The 22,648-nt window shown below is 39.9% G+C and overlaps 1 protein-coding gene across 1 annotated transcript in view; it reads right to left on the minus strand.

Annotated features, from left to right (window-relative positions):
• The window catches only part of COL13A1 (collagen type XIII alpha 1 chain), a 122,660-nt gene extending 100,636 nt beyond the window's left edge, over nucleotides 1-22,024 (minus strand). The window contains exons 1-4 of the mRNA XM_075610618.1: nucleotides 22,004-22,024; nucleotides 14,153-14,188; nucleotides 9,377-9,403; nucleotides 5,858-5,908 (exon numbers count right to left, since the gene is read on the minus strand). Of these exons, the coding sequence (XP_075466733.1) occupies nucleotides 5,858-5,908; nucleotides 9,377-9,403; nucleotides 14,153-14,155 (81 nt within the window). The 5' untranslated portion in view covers nucleotides 14,156-14,188; nucleotides 22,004-22,024. The remainder of the gene's footprint in view (nucleotides 1-5,857; nucleotides 5,909-9,376; nucleotides 9,404-14,152; nucleotides 14,189-22,003) is intronic.
• Nucleotides 22,025-22,648: the final 624 nt, after the last annotated feature.

The following is a 22,648-nucleotide window of genomic DNA, read 5'->3' on the forward strand; positions in this document are numbered from 1 at the left end:
TCTTCTGCATGGGCCATTTGGAACATCTTTATTAAGGAAAACGAGTTCTCCAAAATATTTAGCACCATGTTTTATTGTTTTAATTTTAAATCACAACTGATGTATTACATTATGAATAAACAGACAGGGAAGAACATTATTTACAATGGATGGAATTATTCTGTAATCCCCCCAAAATCTATATACAAAAATAAAATTGGATACTGTATCTCTGACGTGCTAGTTCCTAAAAGCAGAACAAATAAAGCAGTATAAGGCCATAACCTTTTTTAGGTTAAGGAGCCCTATAATTTTATTGTGAAATTCGGCAGAACCCCAAACCCCTTTAAAAGACCGTCTGAGATCAGGTGCATTGTAAGGAACCCCAACCCTCTGTAATAGCGCGTCTGAGATCAGATGTATTGTAAGAAACCCCAACCCTCTCTAATAGCGCGTCTGAGATCAGATGCATTGTAAGGAACCCCAACCCTCTCTAATAGCGCGTCTGAGATCAGATGCATTGTAAGAAACCCCAACCCTCTCTAATAGCATGTCTGAGATAAGATGCATTGTAAGGAACCCCACACCCCAACCCTCTCTAATAGCGTGTCTGAGATCAGATGTATTGTAAGGAACCCCAACCCTCTCTAAAAGTGCGTCTGAGATCAGATGCATTGTAAGGAACCCCAACCCTCTCTAATAGCACATCTGAGATCAGATGTATTGTAAGGAACCCCAACCCTCTCTAATAGCACGTCTGAGATCAGATGCATTGTAAGGAACCCCAACCCTCTCTAATAGTGTGTCTGAGATCAGATGCATTGTATGAATCTCCAACCCTCTCTAAAAGTGCGTCTGAGATCAGATACATTGTAAATTCTTAGAACCATCCTGAAAACTAAATACAGGGCTTCCCATTACAATATCGTTTTCGACTAGCTACTGTATAAAACAAATGCCTACGTATTAGCAGTATATATAACAAAATGAACATGAAAAATTCCACCCTATAAATGTACTTAATAGTGTTTGTGATACTGGACTTCAATCTAATACCTGAAATGAATTACTGTTCTGTGAATGGTGTCTAGAGCCATAGGTGATAAATGAAATAGGCTGAAATCTGTCTTTTTCTACTCGTCTCTTTTCAAACCTAACCTACAATATTAACTTGTAATGTACACGTCCGACGTTGAAGGATATCAAGAGAACATTTAAAAATAAATCGTTTTTTTCTTCTCTCCCCTCCAGACGAACAGTAAGTGATGTTGTCTATCAAAAGATTTACAAGAGATTGGCCTAATGCAACCGTAAGTAGTAATTCTCATGTGAGAGTATATTCCTGTTTCTTCTGCCTCGTTGTTAAGGTCATGTCCTGGGCTTAAGCACAAAAGTACATGGCATTTTCCCAATATAACGGCTTGCAAGCTTGTGTAACAGACCTGAAAGTATGCACAACTTCCTTTGGGACTTACAAATACAAAGTATGCTACTGCTCACAATACAAGCTTTTTTGTGTGTATAACTGTAAACTAGACTCTTGCTAGTCTTGTGTCTCGCGCTTAGGGATTTTATTTCCCTTTCTGTCACGTCTTCAAAAAAACACAGCCGTACTAATTATAAAGAACATCGGGGTAGATGTTCAGGGCTCCAGTAATTTGGACCTAATAACGTTACGTTCCTGAAATAGGGAATGGACCTTATTTTTCTTATTATTAACGGGAATCCTTCAAGCTAATGAGATTTAAAAATAACGTCCGTTCGTCAAAGTAGCAGCGCTATTAAGTGTGATGTTCATGTCTCCGAGACGCGTTCTCTAATACACGGCGCATGCGCATTGGCCAAACGTAAGACGCGTCATTAAAGCAGGGCTATTAACGGAGATTTTCATGTGTGTTATCAAAAGCTAGTGCAAATTTTGTTATAGTATTGAGAAATGCATCATTTTTACAAATTAACTTTTTCACTTGATATGGTATATAATGTAATAATGACTATAAAGTTGGGGTGTACAATAATGTATATCCATACATACCTCAGCAATATTAATTAATATTTCATTTTTATTAATGTACAATTAAAATAAATGAACAATGGAAATCCTTTGCTTATTTTAATTGTGCATGAATACAAATGAAATATTAATTTATATTGTTGAAGTTCGTATGAATATACATTATTGGACACATACGTTATACAGCCATTATTACATTATATACCATATACCACATTAGTTCACACAAACATATCACTGTAATACCTAAAAACAATAATATAGTTTATGATGTGTTTCACACATTTATATGATCAATAATAAATATTTTTGTGTAACACGTGTAACTTTTTGTAATGAAAGGGTTAATTCTCATGACATTGCTTTTAGGCTGTTCCCAGAAATAACACAATGATAATCTGAGTCTGGATGTGAGTAAGGGCGGCTTTTGGAACGTGCTAAATATTGTAGCGTTATTATCCAGCGCTAACAGTAATAGAGGTCTGAGGATCTCCGTTAGTTAAACTGCTCATTACCATACGATTTGCTTTGGGGATACGAGTTACAGATTTGGATACTTTAAATTGACATTAACGGAAGGTTGAAAAATTAGTGCCCTTCTAAGGATCTACCCTACAGTTTGCTAGTTCCCGTTTGGTCAAGGTTCCTTGTTTTTATTAACATTGTAATTTGACAAAATACCCCAAACAACAATAAAACATACAGTAAGTGTGTGATACTGTCAACTGGAACATCTTGTCTCAGTTTTCATTATGAATAGTAAATCCCTGTAATTGTCAGACATGCCGTATTAACCAGCCGGGATTAACACAGCAACATCAGAATACTGTCCCTTATATGGCATAGGTGCTATGGGATTAGTTGAAGGGTCCATTAAAAACAGCACACAGACCGGGAGACATAAAGGTTGACATGAATGTGAAGAGTTGTAAAAAAGAAATATGAAAACATATTTCAAGTTTTCCCTGTCTCTTCTTGTGAGTTATGGCAAAGCTCTCCTGCCGGATACCTGGTGATTGTAATTGATTTTTGCAACTGTGAAGGGGAACACTAAGCAATATTAAAAGGCTGAGGAAGCTATTTTGTTGAGACAGATAGGTAGAAGCTGCTTACCAAGCTACTATATCTAAGAGGTTGACAGCTTCTACTAGATATTTTGTTTTTACAGAGCAGAAAGCTATATAAAGTAAAGAGAGTCCATTTACCAAAGCACCATACAATTGGTTGTGTAGGTCAGTTTACCCAACTACAGTAGCACAACTCACACATGAATGGAAGGCTTTACGCATAGGAACTCTGGCTTGGATGTAATACCGTTTTACAGGACAGCTGTGCAGTTTCAATGCCTCTGGGTTATTCATCAAACTGTGATAGTGCTGATGGAGGGATAGTGCACTATCACAGGGATTCTCCTATTGAAGTTTGCATGTGATAGTCAATGAGAGTTTCACGCTCTAGTGCACCAATAAGCACTATTGTTGCTTCATAAATACCTCTCATAGGGGCTTATTCTGTAGGGTGTGATAGTGCAGAGGACGTGCTATCTCTAATGGGGCTTTTCAAGCAATAACACATCATCTACGCTATCACATCTTACAGAATACGGGCCATAATATCTGTTGGGACATATCCCTATCCAAAATACACAAACATCTAAATGGAAAAGGATGGATGGGGTTATATGCTATAAAGACGCTGCCCAGGAAATGACAGGCCCTGGTTCCATACCGAGAATCAGCCATTTGTAACCTCAAAAAAGTGCAGTTGTCTCCTTGTCTAAAGCGACACTAAGTTTTCCAGGGCATGGACTCATTGGCGCCTGTGAATTCTACTATAGACAAACTTCCTTCACTGTGAGCATTATATAAGAATTAATAACCATTATAATGGTGCAAGGACTTTATTGCAAAGGCGTATAGGTGATGTAAACCGATTTAACATCGTAAAAACACTTCAGTGTCTCGCGTGTTGGAACCACGTTTAATGTGCATGCAGCCTGGATATAACATGCCCTTTGTATTGCATACACCATTTCTTTTTCTTCAACCTGCAATCTTCGAGAATACAAAGAAAAATAATAAAATCCCGCTTTTGCAAGTAAAAAAAAAAAAAAAAAACACTCCAGTTTTATATCAATTTTCATCATTTATCAGACCCTTGAGTGGAAAGACAGGTGGACTTTTAAAGGGGATAAGCTGTTTCTTATTAGCATTGCCTATTACTGTACATGTGACCCTTTATTGGAAAACCAGATGTTGTAGTTCTGTCCTGCTGCTTGGCATCCACTTGACCTCATCCTACTACCTGTGAAGCAAATGCGTCAGGAGCCTTATTGATTCAGCAAAAACAGAATCAACAGACTCACATTTTATCTCCACAGGGTGATAAATATATGGGGAAGGATTCAGAAAAGTCTTATTCTGATCACTTTAAAAATTCGGTGTCAGCTCTCCTTCTGATCTTGGGCAAGGTACTTTATTTTCCTGTGCCTCACACACCGTAAATTTGATTATAAGCCCCCTTGAGTCTAGGATTCATTCTGCCTGAAAAATAGCATGAACCATGCAGCGTGCGCTATACGAAAAAATATTATTATTATGTTGACTGTTTTATTATTTTGTCAGCTTGCAGAGAGATGTTAATAGCACCTTAGTCCTGGAAGAAGTTGGTGATGGAGAATGTATAGAAAAAAATGAGGCCATTGATGAACTCGCTAAATAATTCATTGATGCAAACAGGAGCAAAGACATTGGAATTTGCGTGCGGTCAGATCGGCACAATCAGAGTTTATTACAAAAACTCCATAGATTCTTTTATTGCTAGTATTTGCTGCTGTACCTGACTGTGTTGCACAAATGTTGTAGCAGCACATAAAACCAAATAAAAAAATGTAAGACATGCAAAATTTGCCTTCAATTTAAAAATAGTAACAATTTGTTCCAGCCTAAAAACCTGCGTGTTTTCTTATTATAAAGATCATCTTGACTAACCAAAGCAAAGTCTTGTAATTATCTTCCTTTTAGGAAAATCACCAGTAGATACTTATATGCAGTTAAAAATATACAATTTATACCACATGTCTAAGCATTGAATGTACCAGAGAAATCTCCCTGTTCTAAACACGTACCCTGTAATTCTCCCTGCGGATGCCAACCAATTGTGGGCACTAAAATAACATATGTTAGGTGCTTCACTTTCCCATTAACCTCTTCTTAAGTGATGGAGGAATATTTATAGCAATGTTCGCTAGTCATGAAAGTGGCATATATATATATATATATATATATATATATATATATATATATATATATATATATATATATATGAAAAAAAATATATATATATAATGGTATTTTTGTGTGAACCAATTCAATTGCATTGTAAGTGCATGCACTGCAATGAAAAATAAACCAAAGGTCTGATGATAAAATTAATAAGATGGTATACATTAAAGCAGGGGTGCGCAAACTGGGGGACGCACCCCCTAAGGGGGGCGCGACAGTTTTTAGGGGGGGCATGGCGCTTACAGAGGCTCGCGCTATTCTGTGTGAGGCCTCTGTAAATTCACTTACCAGGCCTCGCGTCTCCATGGCCACGGCATCATTTTATGCCTGTCGCCATGGCAACCCACGTGATGTGACGGCACATGACCCCGCTGCATCATTTGACGCCGCACTCAAAAGGTAAAGGGGGGCGGCGCGACCCTGTGGCAGCTCAGGCAAGGGGTGGGGGGGGCAGCCGAGGAAGTTTGCGCACCCCTGCATTAAAGAATTGGGGTCCCTTAACTTGCTTGTGATCCCACTCATTTCTTTATGTCTCATACCCCCAATGAGAAGCGTTGTTTAGGGGGAAAAAGGCACTTACAGGAGGGCCACGGGGTCCTATAATGGACATGCCAGGTTCTCCTGGAGCTCCCTGCAGAAAGACAGACAGAAGGGAAGAGAGAGAATGAGAAAAACACTGATAAAGAACTGAAAAGTCACCAAGATGGAAAAAACTAATAAGTGGGGTAGGCAGACACAGTGTAGCTGTACAGTGCATTCAAACGAGCACCTAGTGCTGCAGGGAGCTGAAACACATTGTTAAGCAGAGCCTCTGGGACATGTTATGGGGTTAGAATGGAGGATGAAAATGCATAACTAAAAGGCATACACTGAAAATGGAAAGGGAGGGAGTTTAAGGAAGAAGAAGAGAGCACTAGGAAAGCGCTGAGTATTACATCTAGAAGACTGAATCAAGCAGAATATATCCATGGAAAGAGGAAATAGACAAAAACTTGCAGTAACGCCACTGGTCCTGACCTCATCTTCAAGCAAAACAGATATGTGACACTTTGGGACATCAGTGAAATACTATTATACGTTTTAGAGCCTGCTTCAAATGTAAGAAACTATCTATTACGTTTCATACATCTGAGGCAATGCAAAGGTTTGCTTTAGTTCAGACCTGGAATGATTTCTAATGCAAGTTAGTGGAGAAGGAAGCCTGCATCAGATGCAGAAATGTATAACTATAATATGTGCATCAAGTAACTACTCTTATATGTCACCTATACAAAAATCTCTGTCACACGCAGGATCTCGTTGAAGCAAAATACACTGAGATAAAGAGATACATATTCTATAAGGATCACAGCATCAATTTAATGCTAAAGCAATATTCTTGAATCTTAATACTCAACATCTTTATATTAAATATTATGACGGAAGTAGTACTGTATGATATTACACTTGCAGTATTTTACCCCCAATGTTAAACTAAAAGCCTGGTCTGCACTGGATATTTTGCATATGATGTTACTTTGATGTGAGCTCAGATTTATCACCATTATTTCACTATGCCTCCATGTTTTGTTCGCCCCACACCTTTGTGTAATGTAATGTGAAAATCAGCTTCCCTTAAATCCTTTGGTCTCCAACCCAAGTGTCAAACCCTTTGCGCTATATATTGTGCTCATATAACCATAGTTTCCGAATTGGTTGCAGGGTTCAGCATGGTTTTACACACTGTGGACCATACTTACTGAGCAGAGTTATGCCATCAGACACCTTCAGTCCTCACTTAAATGGGCCATAAGGTGTCTTCTAGTACTGGATGGTGGCTAAATGTATAGCACTGCTTAGTAATATGGGTCTGGATGTCATCAACAGGTTGTGATGTCTCTGACGTTTGACAAGTGTAACAAAGACACAATTCTTATACTCATCTTGGTACTGATACAAAGAGTTCTTTGATATCCAAGCTCAAGAAGACCACATATAAATATAACTGTGCACGGACTGTAATTGTATCCTAGTATATCCATAATTTCCATATGATTTGGTTACGATCCTTTCACAGAGCACATTACAGATTCTCAAATGGATTTAGTGGCGACATTTGCACGGTATATCTCAGTCTGCCATAGCTTGTGATGGAATTTCCAGAAGATCTAAGGTAATGATTAATCAATGGTGGTGCAGAACAGGGGTCACATCTGTACTCTCTCAAATGTTTCTTTATTGGCGTTTACTAAACCTTGAAATAGAACTGGCTGTATACACAGAAAAGCATTCCTTAGACAGAGAAGTGTAAGACATCACCAGGATGTGGTTTCACATATTTATTGTCTAACACAATTGTTACTGTTTATAATTTATGCATAAAGCAACAACACATGTCAGATGTTGTGGCTAAAGAAAATTATAGTGTTCGGACCCAAAATAAACCTGAGGAGAGAGTTACAATTATGTTACATAAACCGCAGTGTGTTTCATTTTCTATATGACATACACAATGTCATGAAACAATATTATCTCACCAGGTTTCTTCCCTGGAGGAAGCTTACATTTTAATTATTGGTAATGTTTTGGATATTATGTTTTTTTGTTGCAGAATTCCAATAGGCTATCAGACTTCTCTAAGATTTCTGATCTGTCATGGATTATGATTTTGTCGTCAGTGTCATGCCTCACAAATAATACTTTGGAAATTAGTCCACAATATAAGCAATGTTTAGTATGACAATACATGTCTATCGTAAAATAAATTGGACTGCACCAATAATGACAACTGGTCACCACCAAAACTCTTTCCTAAAAATTAAAAAGGAAACCATTATAATTTACAAATCAAATCAAAATTATACATCTTCCATTACTCTATTGGTTTAAAAATGAGGGCGTTTTATCAATCTGAGTTTTGTATTATTTGTATATCTGATTTCTGACGTTTTCAGCAATCAAAGATTGTTTTAGATTAGCTTCTGACTATATGGTGGCAAGTGGAGTACTTTCCATTCCCTGGAATGCAGTGTGATGACTGGGATGGCAAACAATGCAGGGTTTGCTCAAGCAAAAAAACCACTTGGGCTGGGATTCAACCATCCGCAATGCAGGGTACCACTTCTCGATTCACTGGTAACGGTCATGGACTTGAAAGGCAGTTATCGCCAGATCAACGTGCAATTCCCCCACAACACTACGTGATTCTGGCCTTTATGTTTTAATATTATTATTATTATACCAACTCAGGTTAGTCAAAATAAACGATGTTCAATAACAAAGGGATTATATTGCCAGTTCCTTGTCCTGTGATGAAAAACATGGCAAACACAGACTGCTGTGTTTTCTTGTTTGATCCAGCACATGTAAGAACATTTGATACAGGATTTGCAAGGCAGTGAGTTATGAAGATTCAGGGCCCATTACTGTGACTGTCCTTGTGATCAGAGACCAATACAAGAGTCAGCAGGCAGGTGGCCCTCGTGACGTTCCCTGAAAATCATTTGATTTCTGCCCATTACTGCCTTTGACCTCTGCCAAGAGTGAATAATCCCAATGGAAGAGGAGGAAGGAGTTGGGCCATGTGCTCACTAGTACCAAAAGGTCTTGTGGCACTTTGGCACCAAAAATATACATTTTATGGTAATAATATAATAATAATAGTTTGTTCTTCTATAGCGCTGCTAGTTTTTACATAGCGCTTTACAGAGACATTTTGCAGACACAGTCCCTGCCCCGTAGAATTTATAATGTATGTTTTTGGTGCCTGAGGCACAGGGAGATAAAGTGACTTGCCCAAGTTCACAAGGAGCCGACACTGGGAATTGAACCAGAGTTACTCACTGAGCCACTCCTTCATTCCCAATTTATACTAAAAGAAAACCAAGCAAGAGTTCCAATAAGCTTCACATGCATAGTTTGACTTCCTTATTTGCTTAACAGAAGTGCTTCAAAATTGAGGTTATTCAACAAAGCAGGGTCTTTTCAAAAGGAAGCACGGATGTGAGGAAGCAGGAATTAAAGGAAGAGTAATTCTGTTGTCTTTGCTGGAAGTACACAGTTTTCACATGGATAAGCATGTGGTTAGAGGGCATTTTTGGAAAGGCGGGAAGTGACTCACCTTCTCTCCGAGCTGGCCCTTTAATCCCTGGGTCATTTACACCATCCGCAGACGCATGCAATGGGGTAAAAGGTATGATGAGGAAATGAAAGAGAGGGAGAAAGGGAAAAAGAGAGAGAGAGAGAATAACAAACAAGGAGCCAGTGTTAATTACACATCGACCAACAAGTGTTCAAAACCATATACCAAATCCTTCTCTGTTGGTAGAGTAGTCCATGGATTGAATAAAAAATATTGTACAGTCCAGTGAACTTTGTAACTATGAGGGGATAAGCAACATTCAGATGGTTCCAATGTGTGATACAGATGTGACCCCGACAACTGGCCTACTGGCATGATACTGTGTGTTATGACATACTCGTAGCTTTCATTGGTTCAAATGAGTACGATTTGGGTGTTCTGTACAAAAACGGAATGTTTATTGAATATAACTAATTTTAAGCAGTAAGACCTCACTGAAGGCAATGGAATTAGCTGGGTTAGGAACTCCAACTGAGAGGACTTGACGAACCTACAAACACCAAATGTTTATTGGATAAGAATGCTTTTAAGCAGTAAGACCTCACTGAAGGTAATGGAATTAGCTGGGCTAAGACCTTCAGTCAAGGAAGACTTGACAGACCTACAAATTGCAAGCATTGCCAAAATCTGTATGTTGTGAAATACTGAGAAATGTTGTGACAGCATGATGGCCAATGGCACAGGTAACATCTGTATACGTGGTAGCACACAAGTGTTATAGCACAAATAGTTGCATTGCTCTGAATCAACCAGACAAGAGAACTGTAAACAAGAGGGAGGGTGGTCATTGGTCACCTGTATGGATCACAATACTGTAGTGCCGACGATTATTCTAAAACAAATCAGGGGCAATCACCAAAAAGACCCAGGTACATGCTGGGTACATGCTGCAACATTTCAGACATTTCTGCAGAGACTAATGGCCCATCAGATTAACAGCGGGGGTCCCTGGCAGTCCCATTCAAACCGAATGGGACTGCCAGGAACCCCTGCTGTGTTAATCCGATGGGCCATTAGTCTCTGCAGAAATGTGTGAAATATTCCAGCATGTACCCAGCATGTACCTGGGTCTTGTTGGTGATAGCCCCAGATTTTCCAAGGCAAGTTTAAGGCAAGTGTTAGAATACTCGTTGGCGCACCTGTATATCCTGCATGCTAACAAATGTAGCAGCGATGGTGGAAATAGCAATGGATGGGCCAATTAGTGGTGATTGGGATGACTGACAGGGTGACATGCAAGTCAGGAAATGTGCTCATGGAAGCAAAGATGTGGCAGATGAATTAACACGTTCTATTTCACAGAAATTGAAGGGGATATGGATTGTACAGATGGCAAATTGTAAATGCAATGTAATGCCAAGGGAATGAATGGCTTCCACTAGAATTACAGAACCATCTTTGTCAGACCTCTACATCATATCATGGAAATCACACTTTATACTTTTATGGATTGTTGAAATGTGCTAAAAAGATATGCGCAAACTGAAGTAACAGAAACGAAGCGCCAATCAGACGTTTTATCGAATAAATAAACGCTCTGTAGGATTTTAAAACAGGATCGAGTTTTAGTGTCAACTTCTGCTTTTTTGTAGATCTGCTTTTAAAAACAATCAATTCCAAAACAATACATTTTTAGCAAATTCCCAGGCCAAAAGGGGTTAATTAATGTGTGAAATATATTGCCAAAATGCAAATGCAGATTTAAAAATGAAAGACCTCTGAAAAGCACATTAGCAAGAAATGTATATAGGATTCCATGATTTTCAAATTAGTTACATGCCTTCGATTCATTGCAGACTATGCATTGGTATGGATCAAGGGTAGCCAGCTCCAGTCCCCAAGGGCTACCAACAGACCAGGTTTTCATAATATCCCTGATTCAGCACAGGTGGCTCAATCAGGCTCAGTCGAAAGGTGAGCCACCTGTGCTGAAGCAGGGGTAGCCTGAAAACCTGACCTGTTGGTAGCCCTTGAGGACTTTAGTTGGCTACCCTTGGTATATCTGTTATTATACATTTCAGTAAAAGAGCATACTCCTTTGCACAGCAATATTCTGTAAATGTATCCTAAACACATGAAACAGCATTACATGCATTATCTTTGTATACTGTATTAAATAATGCAATGAAATACTCCCATGCATAAGTGTCAATTTATTACTCCTTATTACTGCTAGGAGAAAAACTACATTATGCATTGTACCATAGTGGCTATTGGATCAACAGATTAACAAATCTGTGTTGCCCGGACCCAATCTTTGGTATGACCATCATGCTCATCACAACACCCATAAAACACATGCAAATACAATGCTGTCAGAGCTCATACTGGTCATGGAGAGAAGTAGATTGTGTCGCTGGAGCATGAGCTTTCAATACATCACAACTCTCTTCTTCATGTGTATTTTATAGAATGGAACAATGACGGAGAAGGATCGTGACATATGTCACTCTCATGATTACTTAATTTTCTACAATGGCATACTAGACCCACCAGATTAGCTGTAACATTATCATTATGTTCGTCCAAGGCCAAAGCTGCCTCACATTTTAATCTGGCATGTAACTGTTACACACGCCTATAACATATATTATCTTTAACTGTTCATGCCACGTCTTTAAATATAACGTATAACCTCTGTTCATCTAATGTAACCATGTATTGTCATCATAACTCTGTGCCCAGGACATACTTGAGAACAAGAGGTAACTCTCAATGTATTACTTCCTGGTAAAACTTGTTACAAATAAATAGATGATCTACTTTTGAAAGTGTTGGTGCTCTAAATGTTGTCTTGTACCCATGTGTATTCTGTATTTGATTTGTTCTCCCTCTATGTGCACAACATTTCTCATGTATGAGTATTAATCATTAAATATTAGTGTATTTATTTGTAATATAGTAATTCAGTTCTTCTGCCATGGCAATCAGTAAACCCAGTCCTAAAAAAAAGTCCTACCATTTAAATGCCCCAGAAAATGAATGATGCTCATACAAACCAATACATTAGTCCCAGAGAACATTAACGTCAAATGATTTGTGGTTCTACTTCTCTTTACCACTTTTCATTTATCCCAACATACAGTAGAGACTCATGAAGCTATAAAACAATACAGCTGCCCAGAAGCAGAATCACAATGCAAAGCATTTAGCAAGCGTGTCTTACCCTTAAGAAATACGCGCACATACATATTTACATTATTAAATAGCAGAGTAGCACATGCCTCTTGTAAACTAGACATGCTTCTTAATAGAAGACGCACATTCAGAGGGGATCTTCCCATTGTTTCACCGGTTCCCCTATATGGATTCTGCCTTTGCAAAATGCACAAGTGTTCCCTTTAAACTTTTAGCGTGAGGTTTTGGCAGCATTGCATAAGGAATGCATAATGTTTAAATATTTTACTCTTATCGTCACAAACTACAAAGTACGAAAGGAGTGGGAAAGCATTTTAAGAGTTCCAGGCCCTTGATAGCATCTCCCCATCTCTTGTAGGCACATGAGACTTTAAAAGCTTTTGATTGTAATTACTGTTTATGTAACAGTTGTAGACTTGTTAATAGAGCTTGTTAATTGCTAAGATCCCTAAAGGACGGTACTCCTATTCCTTAGGAAATCCTTAACATACAGAATTTTCAATGTAGTAATTCTACTCCGAAACCATAAACAAATCTATTTTACCTAACCAATTAGGTTCCTTTATTAATTGGCTAACTTTGCAGGTCGGGAATATGTTTGCACCGTGGCAGTTCACCAATAGATTACATCCTTTTCCTGGTGATTGCAAGGAAGTTCCTAGATAATTATTTTACTGAGCTGACCAGACTACGTTACGGTGTGTTGTACAACTACAATTATCAATGCTACCACTAAGCATAATTGCAAGGTAATCCATAGGATTACTTGCTAAAACTCTGCATTATAGTTTGGACATGGATGGGAAAGGGAAGGACCAAAAGCACTTTGGATTTTATAGAAAGAACAGGAAGTAAAACTAGTTAGAAAGCACTTCTTCATTAAGTGATAAAACGGTGGAATGCACTACTAAAGTGTGGGATTGGGACCATTTAAAGCAGGGTTATACAGTTTAATCAGTACACAATTCTGGGGCAAGATAGCAAACTTCAGCAAAGTTATCTTGATGGTATGCAGAGATAACCGCAAAGATAGAATCTCACAGTGCATTCACCTTTTCACCAGTTGTCGCTGTTCTTAAATAAACTAAACTCATATATCTCCTGTTTTCTGTAGAAGTTCATGACACTGGCATGAAGTTAAAGTCAACACGTATTCCCAGTCCACAGAGGAAGGAAAGGATTTTTGACATGGGTCTCAATTTCATAGTTTTGACTGTGGGATTCAGACCAGTAAATTAACCCTAATGGAGTTCAGCAAGTAATGTGCTATCCTGTACATATGCCCATATTATGGAGTTCTAAGTAAAACATCATGTAATGAAGCTCACAAGCATGACCCGATGTCAAAGCATGGGTTAGAATTACTGTTCATTTACAAAAAAACTTGTGTTTTATAACGTTTTCAGTTATACTCCTCATAAATCTCACAGGACATTATGTGCAGTATTTTGCCAGGCAGAATAATTCAACGGAGAATTCCCTGAACACGTCAAACAGCACAAAAGTAGAAGCAAGCATTGTTTATGAAAGTGCGATGTACAACCATCATGCTTGCACTCAGCCCAGCCTTCCACGGCAAAATGTTTCACACAGATGGATGCAGAGGGTCAAACTCACCATCCGACCTGGTATCCCAAAGCCGCCTTTGTCTCCCTGACAATCAATGAAAATCACATGGAGGTTGGAAGCAGAGTTTCAAGCTAAGCATTACAATACAATGTAACCTACTGATAACATTTCATAAACGGCAGGATTACTTAACTGTCGAAATGAAATTCAGCACTACAGTAGTGTCAATTCAGATTTCAGAATATAAGATTTATTCCTTCAACTTTGTCGGTTGCTTTATATTCAGTAGTACTACGACTCTTAGCATAAGATGCTGCAAGAGAAGGTGATCACTAAGCTAGAGAAGGCGCACAAACAAATAACAACAGAGTGTGTTAAGATACGAGGATTTTCACTGTACAGATATGTTATCAGATGCAAGTGTAACAGACTCAAGGCTATACAACTGTGTATAGGAATAAGGAAAATTAGTTACTACAGTACGTATTCTGACTCATGTACACTGTGGCAAGTGGTAGAGACAGGTAGGTAACTCACTCCCCGTAGATGCACACTGAGTCCTTATTTTCTCTTGTTGGAAAAGCAACAATAACAAACAGGGGAACTGGGATAGGTGGCAAAAGTGAGGGAGAGGTAAATGAAGATAATTTCTACCAGGAGCTGGGATAACAGACTGCTCCTAATGGTTGCTGGTTCCAAAAGAAAGCATGCTTTCCTGTCCAGGCAGGAAGAAGCAAAGGACTATACCTATTAACAAAACATAGCAGGGGTGGAAAGCCAAACCAACTGAGGTTTGAGCAGAGGGGGGTTGCCAAGGCAACAGGCTCGGAGCAATGGAAGGTAAAATTGTTGCAATGTTAAGATGACTGCCTCAGAGCTGGGAAAAATACAGAGAGGTTACAGGACACTAAGGATGCAAACACTAATATAGAGAATCTCAACTGTAATCGCAGAGAGAGTTTTGTGTAAAGCACCCATTCTGAATGCATTGTTTCATGCTTTGTTGAAGTGAGTAGGTATTTGTCATCATTGTGCCGCTATGTGTGGCTGCGTACAGCCACAAGTGCCACAAGTGGAGTCGTGCCACAAGTACAAAACTATTTCTATCATGCACAGAACAACTTACTGAATGTGCAGAGCCCAATTTGCACAGCTGACCATAACCTCTATGGGTCTGGTCCGTTTACTGTAGATTTAACCAAGCCTCCCATGATGTGCCAATGGTTTTACTAATATGTATACATGATTCCAACATACACTTGTACTTAACTGTAATTGTTACCAGTTTATTGATACCTAAATTCCAACTATTTTAAGTCAGAAGACAGAGAGGTCAGCAAAAATAACAAACTGCCGTCAGCCTCTAGGCTTCCAGTACAACAATATTGCTAGATGTATTGAACACAATGTGAAAAGTTTGTGTATTGGGAACACCAGCAGGGCAAGTCTTTAGTAAATCGCCTCCTTCGGCTGGAGGAGCAACAAGGAACATAATAACATTTATAATGTATTTCTTCCAGATATTCCTTCTTGACATTCATTGTATTCTTCAGCGAGGTTTGCATTGGCTATGTACAGTCTTTCACCCTTTAATAGCAGCAACACATTGCAATGGAATGATGCTGGCTCACACAAGCACTAATGAGATCAAAATAAAGCAAATGACTGGACCCGTGGTATATGTTACTAAAATTGTTACAGTGTGGTACTTGACCACAATGTGTGTAAACCTTTGATAAAACTCTGCTAATTGAACTTAATGGTAAACCCGAATTTGGCTGGTTATCAAACAAAAAGTATAACTCATGCAACAGTTTATCCTCTGAAGAGCACGCAACAAATCAATTACAATTTCTAAAAATAAAAAGGAAATAAAGCACAATAAAGTTATTTTCTGGGAGGGTCCCTTTGAAGATAGACTGTCCAGTGTGCCCACCATTCTTGGACCAGAACATCTGGCCAGCTTTACATGCAGTTCCCACCCTATTTCATGGTACTTAAGGTTTTCCTGTTTTGTTTCTCCTTGTTCTTTAATAGAGCAATACAGACAAGTGCATGACCGATGATAATTTCAAAGACATGCTGGAGTCTTTAGGTGTGTTTGCTTAAAAAAGCCCCTCTCCCATTGGGACGCTGCTTACACTTCAGGAGAACAGTTTTACAGGCGCCAAATTGTTGTTGTGTGTATTGGAGCGTTTCCTTTTCTCATAAAATCTACCACAATCCTTCATGGTAAATACGGAGAGGGTTACGAGCCTGTAAAACTAAGAAGATAGCTTTTCACTTGAAGATAAATGAAATATGGAGGTTATCTTCGGATAATGGCTAGAGATGGAACACGTGAGTAAGAATGAAAACATTTTGAAACCTCCTTGAATAGTGTGTTCAATTGGGCTGCTTTTGGGTTTCTTATACTGAGCCTATGTACCAACGCATGTATCAAGAGGTCAAGTCCTATTTCAGAGCTTGAAACCCAGGTGGCACTCATCCAGTGGCTTATTTCTATGATACATATGCGTTACCCTGGTGAGACTGCCTCATGGTGCACTGTATACAGCAGTAGTGCTCAACTCCAGTCCTCAAGCCCCCCAACAGGTCAGGTTTTCTGGATATCCCCCCTTCAGCACAGGTGGGTCAATCAATCCCTGCTTCAGCACAGGTGGGGTGGGTCAATCAGTCCCTGCATCAGCGCAGGCGGCTCAATCAGAGGGTCAGTCTTGGACTGAACCTCTAATTGAGTCAACTGTACTGAAGCTGGGATATCATGAAAAACTGACCTCTTTGGAGGGCTTGAGGACCTGACTTGAACCCCCTGTATACTGTATTGTACAATTTTCTGCTTTTCTGCATGGACTTAAAATAATCCAAATCAATGTGGGGGCGCCACTATGGGCCAGATCCAGAGAGCTCCATTAACTTCGTGCTAATAACAGGTTTGTGATCAGAATGATTAACAGCAGTTATTTTCCCTGAGGTTACCGCATATCCACAAAGCTAAATATGTGCAAAAACAATGGCCATTGTGTATCTCATTAACATAGGCCTAACGCCATGTCTTGCGTTAGCTTCAAATAACATGGCTCGCATCATGCATGTCTTACCTAAAGGTGATGTTACTCCCATCCAGACCCAGAAATATGGTTCTCTCTCTCTCTCAAAAGCCATATTTGAGGGTCTGGATGGGAGTAATGCCACCTTTAGGTATGACTGGACTACCGTCTTGTTAAATCCCTCAGTTAACTTTACCGGACCTCAGTGGATATATGTTGTTAGGGGAAACACCTCTTTGGCTGTGCATATCATTAGCATTTACATTTCGTTATAGTTAATGCAATGCCCTTTCCGGCCAAAAAGAGCACTTAATACTGCGTTGTTGAGCTTTGAAGATGTATGTATGTCTTTATTTATATATCTCTATTAATGTTCATAGCGCTTCACAGCAGTAATGCATGTGACAATCATAAATAACAAATAATACAAATAACACATAATGGGAAGAAGTGTTTCAGACATAAAAGTAATATTTAGGAAAAGGAGTCCTTGCTCTAAAGAGCTTACAATCTAATTGGTAAGTAGAACGTACAGAGACAGTAGGAGGGCGTTCTGGTAAGTGCATCTGCAAGGAGCCATGGTTATTGTATGAGGTGTATAGTATCAGCTACGGAGTTACTCATATGCTTCGTTAAGCAGGTGTGTTTTAAGGTGGGTCTTAAAGGTGGATATAGAGGGTGCTAGTCGGATATTGAGGGGCAGGACATTCCAGAGTTGTGGGGCAGTCAGTGAGAAAGGTTTAAGATGGGAGAGGGCTTTAGAAACAAAGGGGGTAGAGAAAAAATATCCTTGATCGGAACGCAAGTCGGGATGGTGCATAAGATACATGTTAACAGGTAACAAGGCGTGAATTTGGGCTAATTCCTCGTTAAGTTAATAACGGACCTCTGCAGCTGAAAATAGATAATTTGTAGTCTCAAATTTCTGTTTATATAGGTAAATGGCCAATCAGGATAACACACCGTTAATGATACAGCAATGTCCATTCAAGTACAGAGAACTTACTGTATCGTTCAACGTAATGGATGTTACAACACTGTTAACTGTGCATTAACTGCTTACAAATTTGTTAAACAGGAGGCTAGCAAAGAAAACAATAAAATGTGCAACAAATCTAAAATAAAAAATAATAATAAGGACAATGGGGCAAAATGACTGTCCCTGCAGCTGAGGTCCACTCTCTCACCCAGAGACATTAAATAGGAGGCTAAGGCTGCGGCCAGGGTGACGCTGAGCGGGTGCGCGCGCTCACTGTGATGAAACACATTGCTGCAATGTGTGTGGCCAGCGTGAGCGCGCGTGTGCTCAGCTGCTTGCAGAGACAAGTAAATTTGTTTCTGCCGCTTGCTGGCGCATTACGTGAGCGATTCCAGTTTTATGACATCATGGCCGTGCCCCCTGACACGCCCCCCCCCCGATCGTGCAACTGGCTGGCCACAAATACCCCAAGAAAAATGAGCTCATCGTCATCCTGGCCACAGCCTAAGGCTGCGTCCATAGGACTGCAGCCGTGCTGAGGCACACGGAGGCTGAGGGAAAGCGGGTGCTTTCCCTGGCCTTGGTCTGCGCACCGGAAGCATAAGCGAGCCCCTGCTAAAGCTGCTCTCATTGCTGCTGCAGGGGCTCACTGCCGAGCAGCAGCGCACCTCAGCACGGGTCAGCGCATAAGCGCTGACCATGCCCGAGGCCTAAGTCTTGACCTGTCCATGTCTCAGTCAGCAAAGTTGCTGAAGGAAGATTGTTAAGCATGATTATAGGCTAAAGCAGTAAAATTCAGGGCATTATTGAAAACCCTGCTCTCTGATTGGATAATGCCCGGAATTTTAACCAATCAGTAATGTCCGGAATTTTAGCAGCTTACAAAGTGTAATTTTCAATCTGTTTATTTCCCGCCAATCAGCTTTCACAACAGCTGAGACAGGGCAGGGGATTGGTCAGAATGAAGTAGCAGCTCTGAGACAGGGCAGGGGATTGGTCAGCAAGTATCAGCCATGGGTTGACTCCTCCCCCTCCTGAGCTGACTGAAATTTTCTGAGCAGATTCAGTTGAATTGTGGGGGATAGAGTCTGCAAAGAAGTAAGTGGCTGCATTTTTTATTGTGGCTGCAGTGTGTGTGTGTGTGTGTGTGTGTGTGTGTGTGTGTGTGTGTGTGTCAGTAGCAGTGTTTATGGGTATAGCAGCAGCAGTGTGTGTGTTGTGTTGTGCAGTTGTATGTGTGTGTAGCAGCAGTTTGTGTGTTGTGTGTGTAGAGCGGCTGTGTTGTGTGTGTAGAGCTGATGTGTGTGTGTGTGTGTATAGAGCTCCAGTGTGTGTGTGTGTGTGTGTGTGTGTGTGTGTGTGTGTGTGTGTGTGTGTGTGTGTGTGTGTGTGTCAGCAGCAGTGTTTATGGGTGTAGCATGTGTGTATAGAGCTGCTGTGTTGTGTGTGTGTATGTGTTTGTGTGTGGGTGCAGAGCTGCTGTGGTGTGTGTGTGTGTGTGTGTGTGTTGAGCTGCTGTGGTGTGTGTGTGTGTAGAGCTGCTATGGTGTGTGTGTGTGTGTAGAGCTGCTGTGGTGTGTGTGTGTGTGTGTGTGTGTGTGTGTGTGTGTGTGTGTGTGTGTGTGTGTGTGTGTGTGTGTGTGTGTGTGTGTGTGCAGAGCTGCTGTGGTGTGTGTGTGTGTGTGTGTGTGTGTGTGTTGAGCTGCTGTGGTGTGTGTGTGTGTAGAGCTGCTATGGTGTGTGTGTGTGTGTGTAGAGCTGCTGTGGTGTGTGTGTAGCAGTGTTTATGGGTATAGCAGCAGTGTGTGTGTGTTGTGTTGTTGTATGTTTGTGTAGCAGCAGAGTGTGTGTGTATGGAGGTGCTGTGTTGTGTGTGTAGAGCTCCAGTGTGTGTGTGTGGTGTGCTTTTGTGTGTATGTGTTGTGTTGTGTGTGCGTGTGTGTATGTGTGTAGCAGCAGTTTGTGTGTGTGTAGATCTGCTGTGTTGTGTGTTGAGCTGGTGTGTGTGTGTGTGTGTGTGTGTGTGTGTGTATAGAGGTGCTGTGTTGTGTGTGTGTGTGTGTGTCCACAGAGGGGGCGGCAGTGTGTGGATATAGATAGCTGCAGATTGTGCTGTGTTGTGTGTGTGTGCGTGTGTGTGTGTAGAGCTGCTTTGTTGTGTGTGTAGAGCTGCTGTGTTGTGTATGTAGAGGTGCTGTGTTGTGAGTGTAGAGGTGCTGTGTTGTGTGTGTAGAGCTCCAGTGTGTGTGTGTGTGTGGTGTGATTGTGTGTGTAGAGGTGCTGTGTTGTGTGTGCGTGTGTGTATGTGTGTAGCAGCAGTTTGTGTGTGTGTAGATCTGCTGTGTTGTGTGTTGAGCTGCTGTGTGTGTGTGTGTGTGTGTGTGTGTGTGTGTGTGTGTGTGTGTGTAGAGGTGCTGTGTTGTGTGTGTGTCCACAGAGGGGGCGGCAGTGTGTGGATATAGATAGCTGCAGTGTGAGCGTATACAGAGGTGGATTCATGTATTTACCATTTTATTTTAATAAAAAAATCTATATAACTATACAAAAGTGTCTATTATTTATGAAAAAAGTCTACATTTAGCCTATAATAGTAATAATCCCCTCAGAACAGGGCATTACTGGCCAATAATGCCCTGGCTGGGTTAAAGTCCCTTGGCTTCGCCTCGGGCCTTCAACTCTTCCAGCCAGGGCATTATTGGCCTGTAATGCCCTGTTCTTCGGGGATTATTACTTAATTAATGTGTTAACTCGGATTGTCCAGTTTCAGGGAGTAGATGCACTTATGTAGAAGTTGCAAAGAAATAAAATGCTTTGATCATAAGCGTCTTTCCTGTTTATTACCGGTGGTTCCCTAATGTGCAATATATTCAGTAGGTTTTCATACTTCGGCCTTCATGAACTATACAAAACATAACTCTTTTTTTGTGAAGGGGAGATTATTTTCACTTACAAACTGAAACATAAATGTATTGCAGTAATGGGAACTGAGTTATAAGGATTTTGTTTAGGAAATCACAATTGCTTCCTTTTAAAGGGTTTATGCAAAATGTTTTTAGAACAATATTTCTCTAGAACAGAAAAGTACTGGATAATTTCATTATTAGGGGTGTGCTGAGGATGAAAAGGGGAATTAGACACAATTTAAACATATATATTTTGGTTGTATGACTAGAGAGAGGCCCCGCTCCAGCTAATGTGATTCGATTAAATCCAACTTTACTGTAAATGGTGCAAGATACATTGCAAAAATAAGCAACTCTGTTTGCTTGGTTACAAAATGCTATTTTAGAAGTATTTTAAGAAACGTTCATTTGCAAGAGACATTTGCCTACACAATTTTCCCAGCCCACAAAGACATGCTTTTAGAGATTATGTAAAACTATGTCATTTAAATGCACTATAATCGGTAGCAATGTACAGTATAGTCTTAAAAACGGCATACGTCTATTTCAAATTGATCCTTATTTGAATGTGCTTTTTCGAAATGTTGAAGGTGAATCCATTGTTATTTTTAATCCTATTATTATTATTAAAACTGATTTGGAAGCTATAAAAATAGTTTGAGGTGATATTTTCTCTCATAAACCAGCCATCGGTGTTATGTACTAATCCCGTCTTCCATCTGAGTATATAGTACTGCTACTTTATCACAAGACAACTTTTGGTTTCTTTTCCTCAGCCGTGCTGTTATAATACACCGCATAAGATCATTTGAAGTTGTGTCTCCCTGATACTGATGGTCCTCTATAAAGAATATCTCCCTGGGTTTTCAATTATCCAGTGCTCCCATGCATTGTCCTATCTGCCGTTTGGCATACAGTATCTCCTCCATAACACATCAAGTTTAAAGAAAAAAAACATGCTATTTACCGGAAGGCCAGGTCGTCCAACAGGGCCCTGAAAAAAAGCAGAGGGTTTATAATAGAAAGTGTACAGCTACAATATTATAACAATGATATATATTGCCCCATTACATATGGAGAGTTAAAGAAAGGACCAAAGGGCTCTTTAACTGGTGGCCCACCGATGGCTTTGATATGGCCCTTAGACTCTCTGGTCTTTCCAAAGTCAAACTAGTTGCTTAGGCAGATTAATGTGGTTTATTTTACTCACCTGTAAATTTTGTTAAAGCATCTAAATATGACACAGATCTTATAATTAGTGCAAAACATTTAAATATAAAAGTGTCTTTGAATGTATTTAAAATTAAATTGCAAGATGCTTCTGGCCCTTCCACTACTAAATTGTTTTCTGATCTGCTCCTTTTGGAGAACCCTGTAGTAACCTTTATTGTGAACAGGACTGATCTCTATCCTGATCTCGCCTTCCCTATATTTATATTATACAAGCTTTCACTTTGTTGGAAGTCTTTCAAAGGATTGGCGCCCATGCAAGAGTGTAAAGTATCAAGAAAATGACACAATAGTTACAAAGGGTTAAATAATCTGTCCAGGTATTAGAGTACAGATCTTTCATATTTCTGAGAATGGTAAATCCTTTAATTAGAATATCGTT

The sequence above is a fragment of the Ascaphus truei genome, chromosome 8, assembly GCF_040206685.1.
Source record: "Ascaphus truei isolate aAscTru1 chromosome 8, aAscTru1.hap1, whole genome shotgun sequence".
Classification (NCBI taxonomy): Eukaryota; Metazoa; Chordata; class Amphibia; order Anura; family Ascaphidae; genus Ascaphus; species Ascaphus truei.